Source organism: Schistocerca gregaria, chromosome 2, assembly GCF_023897955.1.
Source record: "Schistocerca gregaria isolate iqSchGreg1 chromosome 2, iqSchGreg1.2, whole genome shotgun sequence".
Classification (NCBI taxonomy): Eukaryota; Metazoa; Arthropoda; class Insecta; order Orthoptera; family Acrididae; genus Schistocerca; species Schistocerca gregaria.
In genome coordinates this window covers 672427247-672454549 of record NC_064921.1, presented here as the reverse complement: position 1 = coordinate 672454549, position 27303 = coordinate 672427247, and the positions used below count along the sequence as shown (strand labels likewise).

Sequence of the window (27303 nt, the reverse complement as noted above, 5' to 3'; positions counted from 1 at the left end):
CCCCCGTGTGTGTGTGTTTGTGTGTGTGTGTGGGGGGGGGGGGGGGCGGTTTGGCTGATTCTGATGCTGAAAGCCCCCCCCCCCCCCCTACCTATCTGTGAGTCAGCATTTCTGCTATATGGTGAGTTGCAACTAACTCTTTCATAAAACTAAACTAAATTTCGTCTGTACAGGCCTTGAAGGTCTAATGGTACCAACCAACCACCACGTCATCCTCAGCCCACAGGCGTCACTGGATGCAGATATGGTGGCATGTGGTCAGCACACCTCTCTCCCATCCATTGTCAGTTTTCGTTACTGGAGCTACTACTTCCTAGACAAGTAGCTCCACAATTGGCCTCAAAAGGGCTGAGTGCTCTCCGCTTGCCAACAGCACTCAGCAGAATGGAGGGTCACCCATCCAAGTTCTCTCTGAGCCTGACAATACTTAACTTCGGTGATCTGACAGGAACTGGTGTTATCACTGTGGCAAGGCTGTTGCCCATCTATTTCATAATGTTGATAAAATAAATCCGTGATTTACAAATGCCAGTGGTGACTAACATGGCATTGTTAACTAGTAAGCAGCACATGCTCATGTGATCAATATAACCACTTCATGTTTTGCTCTCCATCCTCCACCCAATGTATCGTCCCTCACTTGAGAAAGTTCTGCACACAGCTACAAATCAGGCAACATGGTGACAATGCAGATCACTAGAAAGAGATGCAGTGGACTGTGGCCCAGGCCCTACCTCTCAATTCACTTAATCGTCAATCATGAAGTTATTTTAATTACAGTATTATGTTGTTACCAGACACCCATTACCTTTGTATATTATGTACTGCATATGCATAGCATTATGTGTTATGCATCATCAAATGTTGTAGACCCTAAGTAGGCTACTATGTATATATGCAGTGATGTGGGTGCAAACTTTCAAAAGAGCCCATATGTGGCAGTGCTATACCTCAGATGTGCGTGTGTGTGTGTGTGTGTGTGTGTGTGTGTGTGTGTGTGTGTGTGTGTGTGAGAGAGAGAGAGAGAGAGAGAGAGAGAGAGAGAGAGAGAGAGAGAGAGAGAGAGAGAGAAAAGAGAGAGAGAGAGAGATCACCATTAGAAACTCCCCCCGCACTCCGTGTATTTAAGGCTAGCCGAGCTACGCTCAGCCTCAGCTCTCTGTGTGTATTGCTACAGCTCTTTGTGTACGTAATTGGCTCCTGCTAAATGTTACTTAAATACTGTGTTCAACTTGTTAATGCTCCCATGGAATAAAGTTCTGTTCAGTCTACTGGTAGTGTTCTACTTATACCTAATTGCAACATGATTGGTGACGAATGTGGTTCTGTTCTCTGCCCAAATTTTTACTCTGGTTCGTCGTCTATTTACATTCACAATGGCTGACAGTGTTACACAGGACATTTTGTGTCAGCTGGTCGAACAGCGAACAGCAAGAATCATTCACCACAGCACTGCACCACAAATCACAGAAGCTGGACAATCCAACACAGGTACTTCAAATGTTGGCTTCTGTTTTGTCTAGACAGCATCCTCCTCAGTCTGTGTCACCCCCATAGTTTATCCATCTCCTTTTTCTACATATGAGGAGTCTGTTGAGGAATGGGATGCATACGAGAAACATCTGCAACAACACTTTCAATATTTTGGGATTACTATTTTATGTCATGCCTCATTTCTGACATGGATATTGCCAAGAATGTATCAAGTACTGCATCAACTGGCCCCTTCGCAGGATCCATCTTCTTAATGTTTGACCAATAGTGTGACCTTGTTTCAAAATATTAGTGTAAGCACATCCATGGTATTAGATGCTGGATTGAGTTTTACCACTGTAGGAAGCAACCACATCAATCCTATCAAGCATGGAGGGTTGAACTCCACGGGTTAATTCATCATCATCATTTTGTGACCAATGTACATAAATAGCCATATGCTGATCAGATTGTGAGAGATGCTATCATTCTTTTATCTCTGGATCGTGAGGGGTGAGAATGTGCCCTCCAGTGTGAAAATCCACCCTCTCTGACATTTTAGCTGTTGCACACTTGTTAGAGGTGTCACAAGCTGCGGCTAACCAAATTCAGTCACGATCTGAGATATCAACCATCCAACCCTCTCCTCCATACCAAGCTTCATATAGTTCACAGTGGGTAGACATGGTTGTGGCAGTCCGCATGCAATCACAGTGTCAAGGTGGTTGGCCTTGCTCCCAGCAGTAGTCGCACCATCAAAGTAAACAGGACAGTAGACAGCAATGTATGCATTCCAAACTCCTGTCTTATCCTTATTGTTTCATTAAACATGTGCACCCAGACTGCCGAAAAAACTGGGCTACCTGTCATAATTTCAACTAAAAAAAAAAAGGTCACATTGCTTCTGTTTGTCCTGCAAAAATTCAGTGCACTGACCCTCATGCAGATAAGGATGTAAATAATGTATCAGTTATTTCTGTTGTGCCAACATGCTTATCATTGACGTTATGATTTTCGTAAAGCTCTGCACATGCAAATTGATACAGGATCCGCGGTGACCTTGTTAACTGACAAACTCCACTTCTCCCTGTGTCACGAAAGTCAGTAAATTACAATAAACAGAGAATTCCTATTCTCGGTCAATTCTCTGCTCCAGCGACTACAAGTCATAGTCCAGTCACTTACATTTCTTGTAGTAGATACCACGTATATGGAGAATCTTTTTGGGTTAGATGCTTTTAAGTTATTTGGTTTTTCCATTTGTGATGAAGTGAATTTAGTGTCTGAACAAGTGCTGTACACAAAGTTAGATGCATTATGTTCTGAGTTTTCCCCTTTTTTCTCTCCTGGATTGGAGTATGCCAACAATTTTCAGGTGCACATTACCATGAAACCTTCTGTTTGGCGTTGTTTTTATCTGGGCTGGTTACGCCTCTGTGGCAATTTTAAAGTTTCTGTGGATGCACAACTTATAGCGGATGCTTAACTGATCCATCCCTGGACGAATTCTTTGCAACGTTAATACATGATCAAAATTTCTCAGAAACTGACCTTTTGGATGCCTATTTACAACTCCCTTTAGATACAGAGTCACAATGTATGTTAGCCATCAATACCCGTTGTGGACTGTACTAATACTTACAGTTGACTTTTGGAATCACCAGCACTTCTGCTATTTTCCAACTTTTTTTGAACAATTTACAGTGTCTGTGTTGCGTTGTGCAAAGTATTTGGATGACATTGTGGTTTCCAGTGCCTCCATTGAGGAATATTTATGCAAAATCATGCAGCCATTACATGCGTTGCTGTGCAAAGGTCCTGAGTTTTGCTGATCGCCAGCTTGTGAAACTGTGTTCTTCACCCTTAAGACCATGTTGCTGTATGCACTCTGTTTAGTGACATACCAACCAGGCTTCCACTGGGTCCTTGCGACGGACACTTCACAGTACAATTTGGAAGTGGTACTGGTTCACAGTTACCCTCATGCCTCCGAGCGGCCTGTTACTCATACCTCAAAAATGCACGCTCCTGCTCAAACTGGGTACTCTCAGGTACAAAAGTAAGCTTTGACCAATATATTGTTAATGTGTCAGGATTGGTGAGGAAGGGAAAGCAGTAGGCCCCTGTTGAGGTGATGAATTGAAACATTTTATGATGCACATGAAGGTTTATTTCAGTAAAAAGTGGTTGAAGGCAGGCCTAGAGAAGTTGCCAAAACTGAATGGGCTGCTGCCCAAGAGAGCAGGAGAGGAGAGCATCTAACCAGGTTGAAAGCTGCCAGCAGACGAGAACGGATGGCGATTCTGCTCCCCGTGGCTGACCGCGGCTACACCCCCACATGACCACCTCCAAACCTCCCTATTGGACAGCCAAATTGTAGACGTGCAGTTCGGTAGCGTTACCTCGTCAGCAACACGTGAATTTAGCTGCTGATGTTTCAACACGTGAGTTACCAAGTGGTTCTGTCTGGTATAACAAAACGTGACTTACAAGCTGAAACTAGTCAGCAGGCAGAAGGCACTGGTGAACATAAACTGATGGGCTCTTTTCCTTTTGTGTTACAACTATGAGATTCATTTCCGTCATATGAATCAAAATGCAAATGCTAACGCTTTGTCCTGTCTTCTGACCGGTCTGAACCCAGGATTTGCTTTGTATCCACACTGATGTCACTGCACAGCAGACAGTTGATGGTTTTTGTGTGACTAGTACATGGAATGTGAAGGCTGTAGCTTTGGATCCCATTTTGCGGAAGGTCATATTATTCAGACAACATGGTTGGCCAGATTAATCACCTTCTTGTGTGTCTGACCCCCTCTGTAATTATTACATGTTTCAACATTAATTCTCTGTTGTGGATGCTGTTCTGCTTTTAGACTTGTATCACGTGGCCTCTCGAGTAGTGATCCCCTTATTGCTTCTTTCAGAAATTCTCTCTTTATTATATGCAGATCATTGTGGTGTATCAAGCATAAAACCGTTGGTCTGCCGACATGTGTTTTGGCCCAGCTTTGATGGTGACATTACCTGCTTGGTTGCCTCCTGTTCATAGTGTGCAGCACACCAAGCAGCTCTCTGGGCATCATTGTCTCCTTGGCCAATGCCATTGAATGCATGGGACCACCGTATACATATGGATTTCGTTGATCCCTTTATCTTATTGGCTGTTGATTGTTGAGGCTCATTTTCCACATGTTATTCATTGAATTTCAGATCCACAACTGCCACTGTTGCAGCCTTGCCCAAAATTTTTATACTCAAAGGCTTGCCCATGACATTAGTGTGCAATAATGGTCTACAATTTTCATCACAAGAGTTTGCGGCATTTTTTGATTCTCTTGGTATCCATCACATCCTCACTTCACCATTCCACCTGCAGTCTAATGCTGAGAAAGGATGCCTAGTCTGAATATTCAAAACTCAGATGAAAAAGTATGTTGCCAGCTCTTCATCATTGTCTTAGATCGGTTCTCTACTCGTACTATTTCAGCCATTTGGCAAGAAAGGCCTGGCAGAGCTGCTCCATGGGTGCGAGCTGGGCACACTGCTACATCTCCTGGGTCCTCCACTTGAACATCGACTCGTATATCTGCCACACCTCTTCCGGCCAGGTGTGGCAGTCTGGATGTGTGGTTTTCAATGTTGCCCTAAATGGATTCCAGCTATCAATGCCAGATGCCTTGTGAGATCCGGACAGAGGATGGCCTCTGCTCAAGGCACCTTGATCAGCTTGTAGTGCCTTGAACCACCTCTGATCCCATCTCCGTCGGGTGTCACATCACCTTCTGCTGCTGGTTCTCCACTCCCACATGGGCGACAGAATCTGTCCTTCAGAGCCAGTAACTGAGGTCGATATGGAAACATCACCAATATATATATATTTCCTTCTCCTTCCCTCTTTCCTGACGAAGCAACTGCTGGTTGTGAAAGCTCGAAATTTTGTGTGTGTGTTTGTGTGTTTTTTTATTGCGCCTATGTACCGGCACTTTCCCGCTTGGTAAGTCTTGGAATCTTTGTTTTTAATATATTTTTCCCATGTGGAAGTTTCTTTGCGCGTGCCCACATTACCGTCAGAGCCTGTCACACCTCCTATCTATTTAAGGCTAGTTGTTCTACGCTCGGCCTTAGTTATCTATGTGTATTGCTATAGCTCTTTGTGTGCATAATTGGTTCCTTCTGAATGTTACTTAAATACTGTGTTGAAGTTCTTAATGCTTCTGTAGAATAAAACTGTGTTCAATCTACTAGTTGTGTTGTACTTATACCTAATTACAACAATATATATAAATATTCTAAGCATATTGACTTGTCCTATATTGTAAGTACATAGTTGCATAAAATGTGATTTACAGGAGCCGTAAAATCACAAATCACAATGAATCCAAAAGCAAGCATCTAAGTAAAAACAATTCACTGAATTAGGATATTTGAGAGACCAGCAAGAATTTTTTAAAGTGTGTGACACGGTGCCACTGAGAGACTTAATAACAAGATATAAGGATCATGTTTGGAGAATCAAGTATACATTTATTAGCTCAGTTGTTACACACAAGGTAAAAATTTGACTGCCACTCCACACATGTATAAACAACACCTATGGCTGAGTGTCTGTTACATTACATGATTTATTTGGTCCATTTGTTATGTATGGTGTCAAAATTTGTCACTGAATGGCTTCATTTGTTTTAATACAACTTAAAGAAGTACACAAACTTGTTAAATCTAGAAATACAATTAGCAATTAATGATGGTTTAATGCATCAACCGCAGGATTAACTATAGTAACAGGATTCCTGCTGTAAGGAATGTAACAAAAGCTCACCAACTTCTTATGAAAAAATTTAAGGACAAATTAAGTTCACCAATTGCTTGTGAAAAAATTAAAGTGCAAATAAGAAATATATCATAAAATACAAATGTCCAACGTAAGTTGATTGAGTATTAAATTTCAATTAGAAGTGAACTGAAACTGTAAAGGCATGTAGTATTCTTTTAAAATTCATGGTGAATTTCAAGACACTAGTAGAAATTAAATTCTCCCCCATCAATCAAACAGGGAGATGCAATTATTAAGACTGCTGATACTCTTGAGCCCTTCAAAATACAACAATCTCACTTGATTTCCAAAATGAGACATAGGTTACATAAAATTACTTACTGTTGTTATTTCTTAATCTGTTTACAGCTTTATGAAATGTTTTGACATTATCAATCAGTGTAGCATTTTCTAAAACCCTAAAAAGCAAGAAGCTGGTAATTTTAAATTCACTGTGTTGTTCTATTACTTGTATTGCACATTTTTAGTTGAACTCAACTAATGCATGTCTCACAATCAATCACTACTTCCTATCACTTTTTGCTGTACGAAAATATTGTACACTGATTGTCAATTGGATCAGCTTACAATTCTTTTCACTTGTGAGAATTTTGGAGAGTACAAGAAATGTACTGCAATGAAACAATCTCCAACTCAGATTTGTTCCGTACTAATATTTTACGCAGACTGAACATTTGTTATAACATTTCATTTCAAGAACTCTTTGGAATGTAAGTGGGAGTCTTATTGTGCTTCAGAAATGATTGCACTTTTAACAAGCCACATCAGTGCACAACTATATTCAATATACAGACAATGGAAATAAGAAAGACCATGGGAAGCTAATACTAATTATGCTGTCCTAACAAAAGCTATTTTGTAACTACCCTACAAGTGTGGAGGCCCCTATTATTCTGGGTATTCCTTTACTTCGCAACCTGACAAAAACACTTGATGTAATGCAGTTCATCAGCAGACTGCAATTAACCTTTCCACTTACCCTGCTGTCAGAAATGATAAAAACGAATATCACATTCCTTTTCAGTTTAACAGTCCTGATCAGCTACATTATCTTGGCAATGATCTTTTACATTACAACATTGTTAACAAAACATATCTACTCATTGACAAATATTGTCACATACTACTCACAAGTCCTACTGCTATTCATATTTCCATCTGAAACAGAAAGGAGAATCATTTTTATTTAAAATAAATTGTAATTTATTAGTAAAACGGTAGATTTAACTTAAAATAGACAAAGGCACAGTAATTCAAGAAGGAAACACCTGGGCTTATAGCCTAACATAATGCTTACAATAAGTGTGGAAGCTAAGCTTCCAAGAAGTAATTATTTCTGATCCTTGTAAAATGCTATGATTGGGTGATATGCCCAATTCATCTTGTGCCAGTTCCATAGCTACCCCCTCAGCTATGTTCGTAATTAGTCATCAACATGCATATTTGCTTAAAGACATAAAATTTATTAGGAACATTGATAAAAAATTACTTTCCTCTTTAAGGTCTTTTCAGAAATTTTTGACAACGTAGTCAAAACAGAATAGTGGCCCTCTTTACTTGTAAGTTTGCTATCCATACAGGATCTTCCAGAGAGGAAGCTGTGTGGTATCTAAAAAGGAAGTGCAATCACAGCAAAACAAGAAAATTTATCCTTTTGAAAGTTGTTTGGCATTACCAGAAGCATCTGAATACAAGGGTCACAAAATTGTAGTTGGGAAAGTAAAATATTATAGAATTAATTGAATCGTTCCTACATTGATGGCTGTTAAGTGAAGAATATAAAAATATACTTCAAGCCCTCTGCATATCACTCCCATTGGAACTGTAAAAATTATATTAATAGCACTATGGACATAAGCATTCAAGCAATCGTTCTTCCTGCACTCCATACATCACTGGGATGCACAGAAACCCTAATATATAGACGATGCTAACCACCCTCTGCCATGCAGTTCATGGTGGTATATAGAGGGGATAAGCAAAATAATGTGAACACCTGTACTTACTTGGGTATGGTTTATTAATAAGGTGCTGGACCCCCATTTGCCTGTAGTACAGCTGTGGTTCTTATTGGAATATTGGCATATAATGATTGTATAGTCTCTAGTAGAATGTTATGCCTCTCATCGATCAGAACATCATCTAATTCCTGTAGTGACGAGGGGGTTGGGAATCTGCTCCAGAGTCTGTGCTCCAATACCAAGCCCAGAGACAGTGCTGTCCAGGGAAGATGATGCAGTTCAGTTGCAAGCTTCTCATTCCACGAGTGTACTGTCCTGGCTGTGTGAATGGGTGCATTATAGTCCTGAAATATGGCATCATTGTTGGGGAACAACATTTAAATCATGGGGTGCACCTGATCATCTAAAATGTTCACGTAATCGTTGGCTGTAACACAACCTTTGAAAGTACTGCTGGGACCAGCAGAATACCGTGATATTTGCCCACATCATAACACTTCCACCTCCATGGTTAACCATTGGAATCAAGCGGTCATCATTGTAGGCTTCTTCTGGCATTCTCCAGATGTTAACCCTGCCCAATGTTGGAAATAACAAAAACGTTGAGTCATCAGACCATATGGTGTGTTTCCACTGAGCAACCATCCAGGAGTTATGCTCCTGACACAATGTTTTACACTTCTTTGCGTTGTTTGTCGTCACTACTGGTTTTGGTACAGTCCATAAATATTCGCTTTATGGAATTCTCGGCTGAATGTGTCTATAGATATGGTGTCTCGAAGATGGCTGTTGAGCTATGCAGTCACTTTAGCTGCCATAGTTTTGCTTTGTTCTGACACAATTCATGGTAACATAAGACGATCTCTGTCATTTAGTTTTGATTTGTGCCTACTCATACATTTATATGATGGTGTCTGTCCATGTTTGTGCAGGCTGTCATGACTGTTGAAAGAGTTATTCTTGAAACATTCAATAAGTTGGCTGCCTTGGTTCCTGTTGCCCACAATCTGCCCTCTTTGGAACTCTATGAGGTGTTTCATTGCATGATGATCTTGGCAGGTGAATGCAAATATGAAGTGTGGACTACTCATAAACAACCTGCACTGATGCCTTGTCTACACTGAACAAGCACAGTCCAGTGCGACATGTTCTTTACCTGCATTGTTGAGCATCGAACACAATCATCCCATTACTACCACTGTACACACTATTTTGCCTATTCCCAGTATGTATGCATGTAGATGCACAGGATGGTTATAGTTATATTTTCACTACTTGAGAGGGCCCCCATCAAAAACGAATGATCATAGGACAATGAAATTTTGTGAAAATATTTGTAAGAGCATTCAGGATAGAACTGACAAGTCACAGCTTAATTTCCACAAGAGTGGGTAGCAATTATTAATGGCATACCATGTTTACATTCCAGGTTACAGATGTTGCTCAGTGTGATGACCATCTGCCTCCACAACAGTGTGGATCTGACCTACAGATTCCATTTCACAGCTGTTTGCAGCACTTTTTCAATGGAGGGTGTTGGAATGTTCAGCTGGCATAACACAACTTGTAACTGCTTGAAGGCCTGACCTTGCAACACAACTGGACTTCGGCCTCTACTAGGCACAATTCCAAAATTGCCAGTTAATTCCAACTTCCAAATCATATTCTTCAACCCCCATGTTGATTCTCATGAAGAGCAGCAGCACTATTGCTATTGTTTTGATAAAACGGCTTTATGAGTAAAGTCCTGCTCACCTTGTCACCACCCATTTTGACTGTTTGCAACTGTAATGGACACTGACGCATGTGTTTCAACCCTACATGGCCATACTAATACTGGTATCTCATAACAAGTCATGACAATAACACAACTAACAATGCAAATCCTGCAGCACCCAGTCTGAATGTCCTTCCTAAAAAGCTAAAGTCTTCTACTTACACTCACTCAAGTAGCCAAAATTTACTTTTAACCACCCTATAGACTATTACTATTTAACACAAACAAACAACATGTGCTCATTGACAAACTGCACTATAGGAGTAAAATTACACACAGAATTGCAACGCACAAATTGTGGTGTCCCCCAAAAATTCAGTGCTGGGGCAGTTCTTATGTTATCATACATCCCATCTTTCAATATATGTATTCTTCAGGTATCCAAATGGGGTTAAACTGAAATAAGGAAGAGAATATGGCATTTGAATCCAATGTGTGCTCTGACAGGTGGTTGAAAGGCACTATCAATGTAGATATGTCACATAAAATGATTTTAAAAAAGCACATACCAATTTTAAACTACAGCCTCTTTTATTGCTATATAATTGATATTCTTGTTTCTGCTCCCATGCCAAAACTTATCCTACATGCCATTTGTGGACACTGTCTGCTAGACAGTTTTCTTTGAGTCACAGCAGTGCCTCAACAAGTGACATTTCAATAATCATACATAAATTTTTAATGATATAACATCATTAAATTAGTCTTCCCACCGAGTCAGTATCCTATCAAGTTGGTGGGATCTATTTGGACTGTGAAAACTACAAAATATGGTTACAGCTCTCTGCCAATCCATCTACAGCACATCAATAGTCATTGGCAGAAACTCTTCAAAATTCACCAGGAGAAGAAGAATTAGATGAAATTTACTAGACTGTCAATCAACTGGAGTGCAATGTAGGAATCAGCACCACAGTATGAGATATCATGGACATCACCCCGTCCTTGACCCAACCAAAGACTTGCACCGATAACAACAGAATTATTCAGTATCTCACTCAACAAGCATTGCATTGTGGAAACTAATGTACAGGGTGTCCGTAAAGCCCCACTAACATTGCAAAAGACTATTAGAGACAGAGCATCACAATTTGTTGTAAAAAATTTGGAAGCTCTCAAAGTTTTTTTACTGTAATGTCATAAATTCAGTGTGTGCTCCACTTGTGACTTGTAGAACATTAGGGCAATTTTCGAGTTCTGCCCATGTACGGGTCAGTGTTCCAGCATCAACATTTCTGATTGCTTCACTGATGGAGTATGAAGGGCAGCAATGTCATTGACTGCTGTTGTGTATATGTGATCCTTGACATAATGAAGCAATCCCACAAAAAGAAATTTAATGGCGCGCACCCGGAGAATATGAAGGCCATCCCGGAGAATATGAAGGCCATGTGAAGGGACCATCATGACCCATCCATATCTCAGAAATGTGTCATTCATCACATCCGACACATTCCAACTTCAATCTTCATGCTGGAAGATGAGGGAGGTATTCCAGTTCCAATTTTCATGCTAGAAGATGATAGAAGCAGCAGCTCGTTGACCTGTGGTAGCAGGTACTGCTGAAGCATGTCAAGATAAACACTTCTCATTACATTCTCTCTCTCTCTCTCTCTCTCTCTCTCTCTCTCTCTCTCTCTCTCTCTGTGTGTGTGTGTGTGTGTGTGTGTGTGTGTGTGTGTGTGTGTGTAAAATATTAAGCTTTGCGATATCACGGACATGTTCTCGTATGTTGTGTGGGCTTTCGGGGGCCCAAATTCTAATGCTGTGGCAATTCAGTGTCCAAAAATTTGAAATATTGCTTCATCTGAAAACAGGCATTTTTTCAGAGAGTCATTGTCAGCCAGCATGGAACACATGAATTCATATTATATAGGATGATCATTTGGCTGCAATAGTTGGACCATCATTGCACATTTTGTATGCAAAAAGACATAACCATGTACGTTAATACTTTATGGACAGTTGATCTTGCTTGATGCTTTACATCATGCAGGATGAATTGACTCCTGGGGGCAGTGCTGAAATGGAGCTTTCACTCTATCAACATGTGCTTGAGGTACAGGGTGGAGGTCCACTTCGAGGGAGATCTTCGACACTGCTGTCTCTTTGAAGTTTCTGAACCATCACTTCTTGCTTGTTTTTGTTGCAGGTGCCCTACCATACTGGCATCAATAATTTTGGAGTACTGCTGTCACAGATTTTGGTTCTGCATTTCAGGAGATGCACTGCACATTCTCCTGGTCTGTTACCATTTTGAAGCACTTTATGGACATCCAGTATAACCAGAATATTATGTGGCAATATCACTTCAGAACAAACTTCTCTATTGGCTACTTTGTAATTTTTTAGTGTACTTGTACTACTCTTTACCTTTTATTCCTTCAGAATTTAAATCAATTGAATTTCATGCTGGTAACAATGATGGGTTGTTATGTATTATCAGCTGGTATGTGCTCTATATGTCATTCACAATTCCATTCATCAGATCAACCACTTATGTAATAAGGTGCTGGCTGGATTTATTAGGTTCATTCAAATGAAACCTGGTAGTGTGTCTACCTTTGCCTTACACTTAATGTGGCACCATGTAACTGTGGGTATGGTGGTACCATATATTGGTAGAGAGACTGATGCATATGCACCATTTGATGTTGCATAGCACCAGTGTGGTTTCAGGCCGCAGAGAATGTAGTCACACAAATTACCACTGCTACCGAACATGCAGGTGAGTAACCAGGAAAAACGAAGAGTGGTTCGATTTTTGGCGACGTAGGGAGTTGGAGGCCATGAAATGTATTGATGTATAAAGGCTGTGTACGGTGAGTACAGTCTGAGTTGTTCAAATGTTGTGGAATGGCACGAACGATTCCTTGAGGGGCACGAGTCACTGGAAGACGATGCTCGTCCTGGACAGGCTCATCATGTCATTGCACTGGAAATGGTTGTGTAAGTAAATGCTTTAGTATTGGACAACTGCAGAATCTCTGTGGATGAGATCCTTTAGTTCCTGTGGACATCAATTCACAATGGATGACAAAGTGTGTGACTGGGTCCAGGCCTGGATTTGACGGCAGTCTACTAGATTCTTCAAGGATGGAATTGACCAGCTAGTGTCACAATGGGATAAATGTGCCAACAATTCTGGCGACTATTTTTGAGTATGTGTACTGTGTATAACTACATTTTGTGTTAGTAAAATTGTTACCATTACTTTACACTAGTGACTGGGTTTCATATGAATGCCCCTTGTATGTATCAACCCATACCCAAAAAACTCTTTCTGTGATGGCGAGATAAAAATTAAGTAGTCTATATGAACAAAGCTGTAGTGTGATGCCTGTCCATCAAGCAAGCAACTTTTATTTTCTAGTCCATTTGTGGGAAGTTGTTCTACGGCTTGTTCTTGGTTTCTACAACCATCTGCTTTCAAGTTAACTTTCTTCTTACTTTTCAATCCTTCTCCTCTCTTCCTCCACCAGCACAATAATATATTTTTCTTTTACATTTCTCTGTCTGTTATTATCTTTTGTTTATTTTACTGTTCCTTCTTTCAGTGCTTTTCCCTTTTGTATTCCCTTTCTCTACTATTGTCTCTCCATGTCGCATTTATACTTGTAATGCCAGTACTACTTTCTCTGTCTCTGACTTAACAACATCCACTCTACTATTTCAAACACTTTTGGTCTTTCCTTCTCTATTGGCTACATTTTATTTTTATTTGACTCTTATCGTATTATGTTTTCTGTTCATTGACCTACTGCACAGAATTTGTTCTTTGGTAAATAAAGTCAATACTGTTCTATTTAACATGTAATTGACACTACTCCTATCAATTTAAATGCCAGTGATTACAGAAAAAAAATGTTCTTTGCCCATGAGATGAACAGAATGAGAAAAGATAAGAGATGACTTTCATACTACTAAACTTCATGAATTGTGGAAAACTTGTTGACATGAAGTATATTTTACAAAGGAAGGAAAAAACGTAGAAAGTTTTACATTAAAATGACCACCAAGCTTGATGAAAATAAAAAGATAAATTCTTTACAATATCATTTAAATTCTACCATAAACACAGTCTCCAACACATTAAAAACTTTTTGAAAGAAAATATACTTGCATTTGATGGAATCTCTTGTGCACTGCTGCAGATATGACTGTCCCTGAACTTGCAGAGAACTGCTGCACTGCTTTAAAGCTACCTGACCATCTCAGAATGAGTTTTCCTGCAGAATAAAGCATACAAACAGCGCAGTCTGAGAGAAAATAACATATGGTAAGAAAAGATGTATTCTTTTATAGCTTATCAATAATTTTTGTACTACTTAAAATTCCAGAGCAATGTGAAAACATGTCTTACTCACTTCTGCCAACAGTAGACTACATCAAGGCCATCCAAAGTTAATGCCAGTTAGCTGATAGAAACGAGCATTGAATGGTCGGTAAAACTCCCGAAGATGTTGAATTGCAGCAGGATTAATATAAGGGTGATTTCGTCCCTTTGTTTTACCAAGACAATGTGGAGTAGAATGACCCTCAGATTTCATGAGGCAGGGAAAACCTTTTGTTGAATTGAAATAGAAATGTTTCTCTGTAACTACTCTCTTCAAAGACAAGAAATCCTGAAAAAGGTAGTTATAATCTAATCAGTAAACATTTGTCTGCTGAGTAACTTTTTAGTATTATTTATTCACAGAATGACAACATATTTTCACAGTAACATAATACATCAAAGCAAATGCGTGTCTTGGCAAATGCAGCTTTATTAATGAGGTGAACAGGATAAATTATTCTGTCTGGACTAGTTTATTAATTGAATTTACTGATGACAGAATTCCACTAATAAGAGTTCCAGTTGGGCAAATGTGCTTATCTTTCCAGTGTTCTTAAACAGTTCCCTTTAGAAGTAACAGGAATTCATTTTGTGACAGCCAGTTCTTTGTTATTGTGTGGACTAAGTCAAACTGATCCACACTCAGAAATACAGGAAAATTATTGCTTGATGATTTACAAAGAACTGTACTTAGGAGAGAGCTGTCCATCTTTGTAAATATAGTGTGGACAAATGAAATTGGTCAAAGCTATGGTAAATATTATGCTCGACTGGAAGAGAGGGGAAAGAACTTGGTTGGGCAAAGAAGTGGTTAGTGTTTTATATAAAGGATGGAAGATCTTGTAGGACTGATCTGTAAGAGTAAATATGTATTCAGTGGGTAACTTGTAGGTACAGTCAGTAGCAATAAGGCAGCCAACATGATCACATTTGTATACTTCTGGAATGAGGTAGAAGAAAGTGGTATGTGATTGCAGTTAAGTGAGAAGATTAACAGACTCATAAGTCTGATAACAAGAGGAAACCAATGCATACATAAGTTCTTTTAGTTCAACTGAGAGAGTGAGTTATGGGAATAGATTTATGATATGTTGTACTAGTAGACCAAAGTTTTGTTGCATATGTACCATCAGATATTCTGAACTAGTTCCGGTGTACTGATTCCAGGTATGAAATTCATTTTTCTTTGCAAGATGTCATTTGTTTACAGTACAGTTTAAAACATTTTTCCACAGTGGTAATTTTTCAAAATACTGTTTGACAGTCTTTATTGCTAACATGTGTAAAAGAATGCATTTAAGACTGCAGTTGCAGCTGTCTGGAAAGTGTTGTCATTTACTGGACTGTTGTTGGAGGATACCTCCTCCTAGTTTGTTGAGAATACCTTGAATGCCATGGAGATAAACAAAGTACTTTTCTTATGAAAAAAAGTCTTAATACACTGAATCTTCTCTCACTTCCAGAAATATGAAATAAAGTAAGAGCTGTGAAGTAAACATTTTTGTCGCCAGCCCAAGGTTTTCTTGAAGAGACTCAGATCACACACTAACAAACCATTCAATAAAGGTGATGGTCAGTGAGAGATCGCCATCAGATGAAAGGTCTTCAAAAGCATTCCCATTGTGCCTTACAACTTCTATGTATACAACTACATGATAATTCTACAATTTACAGTTAATTGCCTGGCACAGAGTTCATCGAACCATCAACTTATCACAGCTCTCTCAGTCTCTCCCACAATACTTTGAAGAAGCATGATCATTCAAAACTACATCCAAGGACAATGGGACATGACATACTGCAAATGGTCTAAGAGATGGATTGCTGGATAGGCTGCCAATATTTTTTGTACTGACAAGGCAAAAATAAGTAACATGGATGGCCCTTGTGTTCTTGCCAAATTTCTTTTCTCCAATTCAAAGTATTTTCTCATAACATTATGAAAAACAACATGCAAGCCCATTTTGAGTCTTGGTCACTCTTAAGAACTTCAAAATATGATTTACAGGCATTTCTCATAAAGGCTGTAATAGTTTTCCAGTGCCGACATAGTGTACAATATTGCAGGGAAAAGAATTTATAAAAGTATAAGAATTGAATTTTGCCGTACTTAATATAGCTAACTGCTTGTAATCAGTGTGTTATCCATTTTCAGGATGTATTACAAATTGGAAGATAATTTATAAAATTCTACAAATCAGTTAAGATATATACACTATTGTGATGCCGTATACGGGCTGCTAAGGTAGAACAACGAGTCATGGCAAAGCATTTCAGCAACAATTAAAAGTTTTGAATTGGACAACAAATTTGTACACACAATTTTTTTTGCACTAGTATACAATTATTTCATTCATTCAGTAAGATACTAATTCTCTCCATAGTGAATAGTTGATTTTATGTGTAATTTAGTACTACACTTTTTACTTGGATGCAATTGTTGCTTACATTACTATTCATGTTACTAGTTATGTGGCCATTTATAGATAAGCCACTGCTTCAGTTGCTTTTTACAAGTATATCTAGTAAACATCTTAAGATCATGCAGTAGCAAATTGTGAAAAACAGCTATTTTGAAATAAGGGTTTGTTGCTGTTAACATTAATCTCTTGTTAACCACGCAGAAATCTGTTTTATGACTTGTACCATGGTTATGAATTTGCCTGTTTCAATTACTGGCATTAGTGTCTTCATTCACTAACATAATATTTTATGATTTTATATGACACACACACATACGACATAAAATGCGAGAATATTGAAATTAGTAAATAAGCATTTACATCATTTTTCAGGATTTGCTTGTGGAGGAAGTCCCATGCCATAGTACTATTCCACAAGACAGAAATGGATACATTAATAAAAAAAATAAAAATAAACCAGCCCTTAGAGTTTCAGAATTAAGGTATTGTGATAATCTCCTTAATATACATAAACTAGAAGTTATTTTTTTGCAGAAGTTATCAACAGCTGCTTTATTAAAGCTGGTAATTATGCACAATTTACATTCCAAAAAGATCTCTGATAGAATGTCATCGATTCACAGTATTTTTCTATTTGGACCACTCAGTTTCAAGTGAAAATGACTGCTGAAAAACAACTAAAGGCAATTACAAAATCTCATGCAACAGAAAATGAAAAAATAAATAAATATTAACCAGATATTTGCTAAGGCCTTTTTCCACGAACACTCTACAATCAAGCACAACAGCTTTAGTCTAATTCTCTTGAGGGGAAACTATAATGAACTGTGACTTATAATGAACACAAGCATAATTTGATTTAACAAATGTTAAATTGAAAGTAAATAGCAGAGAAAACATGAAAGGGCAAAGCTGGAAAGGAAGGACGATAGATGGAGCATGAGCTCCGACTGGACCGGAATGGGTAAAGAAATGGGTACGTATTTTTAAAAGGACCTATTTCAGTTTCTGATTAAACAATTTAAGTACATCACAGTAAAATTAAATATTTTTGGCCACACAGGGATTAGAAGTCAATCACAGAATGCAAATCCAGTGTCCCATAAGGTGATGTACATACTTCAATATAACACCTGGCTGGCGCAGAGACTAAATCCGAGTCATTATTGCAAGAGGCCAATAAAACTGACTGACCATCAGAATTCTAAGTCTGGCCATCTGCATGAGCTCACAATACTGTAGGATGCAGAAGTGCCTGGATGAAATAATGTCTTCCACTTGAGCTGTTACTTTTGTGTCCACCTGGCAGTCAATCCCTCCCCACATCAGGCAGGCCATGTGGGCAGTTGCCTTGCCAGGAGAATGTGGCTACATGGCTTTTATTAACACACAGATATAGTCCTGTATGCCTGGGCTGTTTACCATGGCATTACATGTTGCCTCCACAGTGTCTGGGGGCACCAACTTTGCTGATAGGCAGTGTGCCTGTCACAGCACAGAATGCTGTCAGTAGGGTATGATTTTGCAATGCCAGGTCACATGCCCTCACACCACCATGTGAAGAGCCATCTGCTCCAGACTATTCAGGCCACCACTGGACTGCGCTAAGGCAGTAATGCCCTGTGCCTCAAGTCCACAGTACCAATAGTTCTGTCTAGCCGTCTCAGGAGCTCGGTCTCAAAGTAACAAGTTGGCAGTACCTGTACCATCAGTTTTATCTCACTGCTCCATGTCAGCAGACCTGGTCCAATTTGTAGTGGTCTTGACCACCAGTATGTCAGCTGTCGTACACTGGCAGAACTGACGCAATAACATGCCAGGCCATCATGCCAACACCTACTACTGCTCTACGGTTTGTCGTGTAGGCACATCACAGACATCATCACAGGAGAGACATTCTGTTTTAAGTGCTTGTGTGGATATTCATCCGGGGACATTATAATCAAGTTTTGTTTTGTTAGTAAAGTTATTCTTTTAAAAGTGTCTTTGATCACTTCTCAGGACTAGGATACTTTAATGGCAATTAGGTGAAAGGTTGTTCTATATCTGTCATTCATATTGTGTTTGGAAGACGCCGATATCCGGCAGAAAACCCGATTTCCACGAGCTGTCATTCCTTGTTAGAAAAGCTTATTCTGTTCTCCCTGTTAAGAGGGCAGTGTTCTTTGCACTCATGAGGTTTAAACCTTATTATGGTTTCCCACTTATGCAGCAAGTTTCTTAAAAATTGTTGACTTTTATGCATAGTTATGGCAGTTTGTTAATATGTGTACTAGTGTGACTACTCATTCCCGCTACTCTTCTACTTTATTTTCAGTATGAAAAGTTAATGCTTCTTTTGCACTAGCGGTGTTTGCTTGCACCATTTACAGGTTCAAGTGTATCATAATGTGTGTCACATAATTGGAGCTGCTATTGTCTCAAGTCATTTGCTTGCAGGAACAGCAAATTCAGGAGCTGTTACAGGGCATAAGTGAAGTCACTGAGGTTTTGGCTGCTACAGCCGCATCTTGACATGCCACACTTGCATTTGCGCCACTTTGTGGTGTGTTTGATGCTAAGAAAGAGGACTGGGACTGTACTGTCAATAGAGTTGCATTCTCTGGCCTATGGCATCAGAGGTACACAATGTTGTGCTCAGTTTCTTGCCAGTGCAGGTGTGGAAATTTTTCATTTGAACTGTCAGTTTTTCCCTTCGAGTTGCATCCAGAGAACTTAAGACTATGATTTGCTGATGGAAGAGTTAAATGTACATTTACATTGTGTCAGTCGCCACCAGCCAAGCAATGTGCATGGCACAGTCTTAGTTAATGTTAGACAGTCTTTTTTGCAGTGTTCGAGTGAGCTTGTTCATGAACACAGTTCAGACAGGGCATCTGAGTTTTGTGTGTGTGGCAAGCAGGGACCCTCCAGTCCGGTTGTTTACAATGTTGTTGTCATGCCTTGCGGTACTCAGTGTCTTACCCTTAAGAGTTGTACAGTGACAGTGCTGCCACTTTGGACCCAGCCCTTGCCTATGACAGCATCGAACACTGCATCTCTTCCCATCAGCACTGATCCTGTCAGCGCCCACCCTGTTATGATAGTGGTAAGTTCCTATGAAACCAAACTGCTGAGGTCATCGGAACAACCCTGTAATGACTGGCCCTCCACCCAGTGTCACCACTGTTGCAGCCATCCTGGTTTTGGCTGCCATAGTGTTGTTGCCAAGCCTGTCTGCGAGAACATCAGCACTGTCAGGGGTCCAGATGTCACTGGCCCTATCCTTGCCAGCCCTCCCATTGCCACATGTCTGTGATGACCTTGGTCCTGTTGTCAGGTTCGTAGATTCCTAGCCCTGTCCTCACCAGCCCTCATGTAATTGACTGTCTTGTTGATGCCACTACCAGCCATCTTGTCTGTCCTACCATCTCCATCCTGGCTGGCCCTGCAATCATTGCCAACTCTGTGATGAAGTCAGTCCTGTTGTTTCTCCGTCAGTCACCGGCCCTGTCCCAGCTGACTGCATTCGGGAGGACAACGATTCAATCTCATGTCCGGCCATCCTGATTTAGGTTTTCTGTGATTTCCCTAAATCGCTCCAGGCAAATGCCGGGATTGTTCCTTTATAAGGGCGCAGCCGACTTCCTTCCCCATCCTTCCTTAAGGCCTGTCTGCGACATTGTCCATCTATTCTTCAGTCTTATCACTGTCACTGCTGTTCTGGCTGGCTTTCCTGACACTGTCAGTCCTGTTGATACCAACGCCAGTTGCCTTGCAAGTCCTGTGGTGGCCAATCCTCTTGTCACTGCGGCCGCCAGCTACCATGCTTGCAGCTGGTACAGTTGTTTCTAATAGCATTGCCACAGTCGCCCATTCAGCCACACCTGTTGTTGTTGCCAGACCACCTGTCAGTCTCACCATTCGCACTGGCGCTATTGATCAAGTCTTATGTTCTGCTGCGCGTTGGAATGCGCCTTCTTGGAAGTATTTCCACATGCCTCGCCAACACCCTGCCCTTCACCGTCACTGCTTGCATTGGAGGCCCATTGCCATCCACTGCCAAGGATATGGCAACCTTGTTTTGTTGGGTTCATTTATTTGTGCTTCTTAGTGGTTCACTTCTGTAGTTTTGTGAGCCTGACACAGGGATTTTGCAAAGTTTCTGTACTATACTTTTGTATCCAAAATCATGGGTCCTACACCCCATGCTCAGCAGTCTTGTTAGTTGCCTTCTGCATTCTAATACAATGGTTATGTACTTCCAATGCACAGTTTTTGTGTAGTTCAATGCATGTGGAATCCAAGATTCTGCCATTGTATTTTTCCAGTTCCCTGGACTGTCAGCACTGGCAATAGGCTGCCTCCCCCCATGTATATGGTGCATCTTTGAGATGGCAAGGGGAGGGATGTTGTATCCGCCTGGCACTTGATTCCTCCATACGCCAGGCAGGCTGTGTGGACAGCCGTCCTGCCAGGAGGTTGTGGGTAAATGGCTTTATCAACACAGTTATTTCTGTGTTTGGTCTGGGCTGTTTACTACAGAGTTACACTTCACCTCCACAGCACAGAACACTTCACCAATAGGCAGCATGCCTGTCACAGCAGAGAGCGTTGTCGGCAAGGTACTATTTTACTTACAGTCCAATCTTATCCTAGAACCTAATTCCCGACCTCTACAATCAACAACTACTCCAGGTGATAACACAGAAGAGAAATCTACCATTGCATCAACCATTGCATTGAAACCTAGGGTTCTGGGGAGTCCTAACACCTGCAATCAAGATATCGTAAGTTGCAGCATGCTGGCAATCTCTCCAAAATAAATTAAAAAGAAATATTTTTAAGTATTTTCAATGAGAACTTCTTACTAGAGACTGGCAAAGAGAAAGAATTACAGACACTTTTGGATAAAAGTATCCTGATTTTGACAGTAAAGGAAACCAGATTTCTAGACGAAAATGTAATAAAGAAACAACATTACAGAATGTTTAAGTGTTAACCAGCAATTGAATGTACAAAACGAATGTCATTAAAATTACATTCACAAAAAGATAATGGACAATGTAACAGTATTTACATCTAGCTCTGAAATAATCTCTCTTCTCTCAGTTAAACTCTATGCAAAAAATACACACTCATTAACTGTCATGCACTAATAAGTGAAGAAAATAATCCAGGTAAAGTGAAAGTATTCTGTGATTTTATGGAAACCAAAATACAGAAAATCCCAGAACAAAATTATATGATTTCACTGACGACACAACCTCTTTTAGAAAACTAGCAAAAAATACAAAACAAAGATGTCCCCAGTTCTCATGTTAGTAGAATTACACATGAATAATGTGGCCATTTCCAAATAAAAAACGAAGGACATTATGTATGTTAAAAGATGTCAGCAATAATGAATTTTATGCTGCTCACTAGACTTCTACAATTAAAGTGAAATCTTTACCGTGCAGAAACACAAAAAGGCCACAGATATTAATAAACTACAACATGTATAGGCCTACCATAACACATGAAGCAGTAAGACATAAGGAATAAGAAGTGTGAAATAGTGGTGACAGCAAGGTTAGAAAAACAGAGACAATGGAGATGTTCTGGAAACAATTTAAACAACAGAGATATAAAATATCTACGATACTACTGAGAACTAAAAGATCATTTGAAAAAACCACTTGAAATGGAGGAAAATGCTACAAAAATAATTCCATAGGGTTTCACTGGAGCTTCAAGAATTAATTAAAGGGCTACCAAACATCAATTATTTGCTTCAATAATGGCAGAGGTATAACTGCTTTATGTAAGACTGCAAATTATGAAAAATGTGCAAAATGTTTTGATTAACTGTTAAATTGCCCAGAACCAAGTCTTATATTACAATTCTCAGACTCTTGTAAGAATCAAGAGGGAGATATTTCACCAACCATTGAAGAAATCACAGATACCATTACAAAGTCAATGGGAAACATTCAATTACTGTTTAGCTTCTGAAATTGTCTAAAAAGAGTGTAAAAGACTACAGATGGTTTGAAGTAGTATGGGAAACAAAAAAGATTCCAGAAGAATGGGAAGTTGTCCTAATATATGCTCTTCATAAGATAGATGACAAAAGAGGTGCCAGTGACTACAAAGGCATATCTCTTCCACCAATTGCCTATAAAGTATTTTCAAAAATTGTATACCAGAACAAAAACAACTAAAGGAATATCAAGAGGGCTTTAAAAACACAGATCCAGTATCACCAATAACTGAAAGAAAGAAACAACGTATTGAAGTAAGCTGCCTGGCATTTGCAGATGATTTTGGTGTAATATCTGAAAAATCTAACAGATCCAGACATACAAATCAATCTCTTGGAACTGATAGCCAGTACAGTTGGTTTAAGAATCTCTGCAGAGAAAACCAAATGTATCATTGGTGAAAATATGCACAAAGATTGTTTACTTATGAGCAAAAAGAGTAAAAAACTTCAAATAATTATGAGAAATAATTTGAGACAATATCTCAGAAAAATTGTCATAAGTGGAAGAACACACAAAATATAAAAGCATATGGAATAACAAAAAAATTAACAATAAACATGGATATTAAGAAATGCAAAAGTAATGCCTCTATGCAAGCAAATGCCTAGCACTAAATTATAAATTAGTGAAACTAGATATTGTAGAGGGAAGAATCATGAAGGATGCAAATTCTTAACAAATACTTTGTTTCTGTTACTGACATTCTGGGGTTATCAAGTTCAGTAAACAGTGCAATGGAATATTATGAACAACTTCACTAAATGGAAATGACACTCACTTCTCCCAAAGAAGTAGCATTCATCAAAAAATCCTTAAATCCAAGTATTCTACTGGTTATGCTAACATATCAATGAAGTTAATCAAACAGTGTTCACTTGAGTTATTTGTGTAATCAATCTCTTATAAGCGGAACACTTCCAGACTGGCTAAAACATCCTATCCTAAAGTTAAGTCTCTTTACAAGAAAGGGGATAGAGACACTGTCAAATTATCGACCAATGTCACTTTTGTTGACTTTTTCAAAAATATTTGAAAAGGCTGTGTTCAGGTGTCTTCTTAAGCATCTGACTGCAAATAATATATTGTCCATGTCTCAGTTTGGATTCCTTCAGAGTTCCAACAAAGAGAAGACTATTTACATGTACAGTGAGAATGTACTTAATTTATTAGATAACATATTAGAGGTTAGTGGCATTTTCTGTGACTACTCAAAAGCCTTTGACTGTGTGAATCACAGCATTCTCGTAAGTAAATTAGAATATTATGGTGACACCGGCAGTCTAGCAAAATGGTTTGAATATAACCTAACTGAAAGGAAACAAAGGGTGTTGTTGCAAAATACCTGTGCAGTAAGCATTCAGTCTTCTTCTGATTGGGAATTAATTACATGTGGTGTTCCTCCAGGCCCCATCTTGAATCTGTTGTTTTATCTTTTGTACATTAATGATCTCTTGTCTGTTAGATTGTCAGATGCTAAATTGGTTTTGTTTGCAGATGATACAAACATTGCAATAAGTAGCAAGTTAAGTATACATTCAGAAATGGCTGTTAATTGAATTTTAGCTGACAATAAACAGTTTAAAGCTAATTCACTGTCATTAAACTTCGAAAAGACTCACTGTATGCAGTTCAGAACCTGTAAGAGATTTCCCTCGAGCATGTGTATAACATATGAAGACATGCATATAGAACAGGTTGACTATGTCAAATTTCTGGGATTACAACTCAGTAATAAATTTAGTTGGTAAAGGCATACCACAGAATTGCTGAAGTGTCTAAACAAGTTTGCATTTGGATTATGAATGTAGGAGATACAAATATTTTTTAAAAAAAAACATACCTTGCATAGTTTGTTTATTTTCATTCTATTATGTCACCTGGGCTCATATTTTGGCATAATTGGTCAAACTGAGAAAAAGTTTTTAGATTGCAAAAGTGTGTAACAAGACTCGTTTGTGGTGTAAATTCAAGAAAATCATGTAGAAACCTGTTCAAGGAATTGGGTATTCTAACCACTGCTACTCAGTATATTTTTTCCTTAATAAAATTTGTTCCAAATTATACACCTCAATTTCCAACCAACAGCTCAATACATAGTATCAATACTAGGAATATGAACAATCAACATAAAGACCTAAGATCACTTAGGGACGGTCAGACCAGCTTAAGCAAAAATCTCTGTTAGATTTCAGTTTTGAGATCAGTTGGTCACAACAATCAATATTATGTATTTTGTGTGTGATAAATTTATTAAAAGTGCATAGCTATGTTTCATTCTGACAGTGTATTAATTCTGTAGGTATTACAAGTTACAGTGTACTGCAATGTATTCAATATTTTGACACTCTCCTGACAAATGATGAGGTGTGTGGGATTGATAACAAATAGGACTAACAGAGGAAAACACACTAATACCTACATCCTACAATACTGCTAAAGTGAGTGGTACACAACTACCACAGTATCCTGAAATTATACAAACAAGGACAGCACGAATAGTCATCAGGCAGTTACATGGAGATGTTGAAAAAATGAACTGGCAGGTGCTTGAAAATAGACACAAACACGCTCATGAAGGACTACTTACAAATTTCTTAGAACCAGATTTAAGTGACGAATCAGGGAATTTACTACAACCACCTATGTTTCACTCCCCTTGGTATCACAAAGACAAAATTAGACTAGTTACAATATGCACTGAGGCATTTAAGCAATCATTCTTTCCATTCTTCACATGTCAATGGAACAAGAAGTAGCTCTAATAACAGTTAGTTAAGAGCTACTCTGTCATGGTCTTCATAGTGGTTTGCAGAGCATAACTGTACATGTACTTCTACTTCTTTCCAGGTACAAGTTTGTACTGTGTTTTCAAAAATTGGTAGGAACTGGTTAGTGTAGGCAGCCATCTTCATCAAGTACCATGAATTTTGTTTTTATGTGTACTCGCTGCCTGGACTCCAACCAGAGTGTAAACTATTGTTGGTCCCTGTTATAACCTTTAATCACAATAATTGCGTGGATATTCACACTCTCTCTTAGAAACAATAGCTGATCACATGATTACAACTCAGTCTCTCGTATTCGACTGCCGTGCCGTGACATGCGGCCGGGGCCGTTCGTAGCTAGGTGGCGCTCCCGCGCTCAGCCGATTTGCGGAGGGCACTGTTAAATGTCGTGGCACTATCACAACACTTTTCCCCCCTTGAAAGAAAAAAAAAACACTCACTTCCTTGGAGACATGGACAGCGCGGAGACATCCATGGCCTCTTGTGAGGCCCCGAGGAGATCCCGCGCAGAGACACGAGAGTATGGTCGAAAATGTCCAGGACGGAAGCTCGTGCGTGGAACGTGCCTCCTGGATGAGATGATGGGTGGAAACTCCGGAGCAGCATCCATAGGTGTCATTGACCTGGGAGTGTGTTCCAGCGAGATGGGTCCCGGGGAAGGCGGCGTCGCGACTGGGGCCGGTTCCGGTGTACTCGGAAGCGGCAGCGACGGCGGCTGCATCAACGCGGACGGTAGATCGGCGGCAGCGACGGCGGCTGCATCAACGCGGACGGTAGATCGGCAGCAGCGACAGGACTGGCGTCTCGGGCTGGTGGAGGCGAAGGATGGGAAGGTGGCACCGGTGTGGCCACCACTCGCGGGCGCATCTGGTCGTAATGGCGAACAACCGTGCTGTCGCCCATACGGATTTCACAAAGCCGGCGGCCGCGAAGAGCCTTGACCACCCCTGGAATCCATTTAGGGCGAGATCCATACCCTCGTGCCCACACGTCGGCGCCCACCGAGTATTTTCCCGTACTAGGGGACACAGTACAAGGCCTGACAGGGTGAAGCAGGTGTAGTAGAGTGCGCAGTTGGCGGCCATGCCAGTTCAGTAGGGCTGCGATAACCCAGAGGCGTGAAGCGATAAGAACTCAGAAATTGCAGCAGGGCGTCATCTGTGGAAAAATCACTAAGGAATTTTTTCATCTGGCATTTGAAAGTGCGGACAAGGCGCTCGACCTCCCCATTCAATTGCGGATGGAAGGGAGGTGCGGTAACATGATGAATCCATTGTCCAGTACAAAAATCACGGAAGGCCTGTGAAGAGAACTGAGGGCCATTGTCCGTGACGATCGTGGATGGAAGACCTTCTAGCGCAAAGACTTTGGACAAAGCCAGCCAAAGCGTTGTTGCCGCAGTGGTGGGCGACGGACATCGAACAACAAACGGAAACTTCGAGAAGGCGTCAATCAACAGTAGCCAATAAGTACCGAGGAAGGGGCCAGCAAGTCGGCGTGCACCCGTTCCCATGGCTGAGCTGGATCAGGCCACGGAGAGGGCATTGTATCAGGTGCCGCCAGTTGTTGAGCACACTGGCCACACACAGCAACCATATGGGCGATGTCTGAATCAATACCGGGCCAATAAACGTGCCTGCGGGCCAGGGACTTAGTCCGAGAAATACCCCAATGGCCTCTGTGCAACAGTTTGAGAACATCT

At 40.0% G+C, this 27303-nt stretch overlaps 2 protein-coding genes across 2 annotated transcripts in view; one reads left to right on the top strand and one right to left on the bottom strand.

Annotated features, from left to right (window-relative positions):
- Nucleotides 1-5979: 5979 nt before the first annotated feature.
- LOC126334723 (heparan sulfate glucosamine 3-O-sulfotransferase 6) overlaps nt 5980-27303 on the bottom strand; it is a 100484-nt gene continuing 79160 nt past the window's right edge. The window contains exons 6-8 of the mRNA XM_049997259.1: nt 14416-14673; nt 14172-14277; nt 5980-7468 (exon numbers count right to left, since the gene is read on the bottom strand). Of these exons, the coding sequence (XP_049853216.1) occupies nt 14437-14673 (237 nt within the window). The 3' untranslated portion in view covers nt 5980-7468; nt 14172-14277; nt 14416-14436. The remainder of the gene's footprint in view (nt 7469-14171; nt 14278-14415; nt 14674-27303) is intronic.
- The window catches only part of LOC126334724 (uncharacterized), a 45998-nt gene continuing 32933 nt past the window's right edge, over nt 14239-27303 (top strand). Inside the window, exons 1-2 of the mRNA XM_049997260.1 lie at nt 14239-14327; nt 17180-17289. Of these exons, the coding sequence (XP_049853217.1) occupies nt 14325-14327; nt 17180-17289 (113 nt within the window). The 5' untranslated portion in view covers nt 14239-14324. The remainder of the gene's footprint in view (nt 14328-17179; nt 17290-27303) is intronic.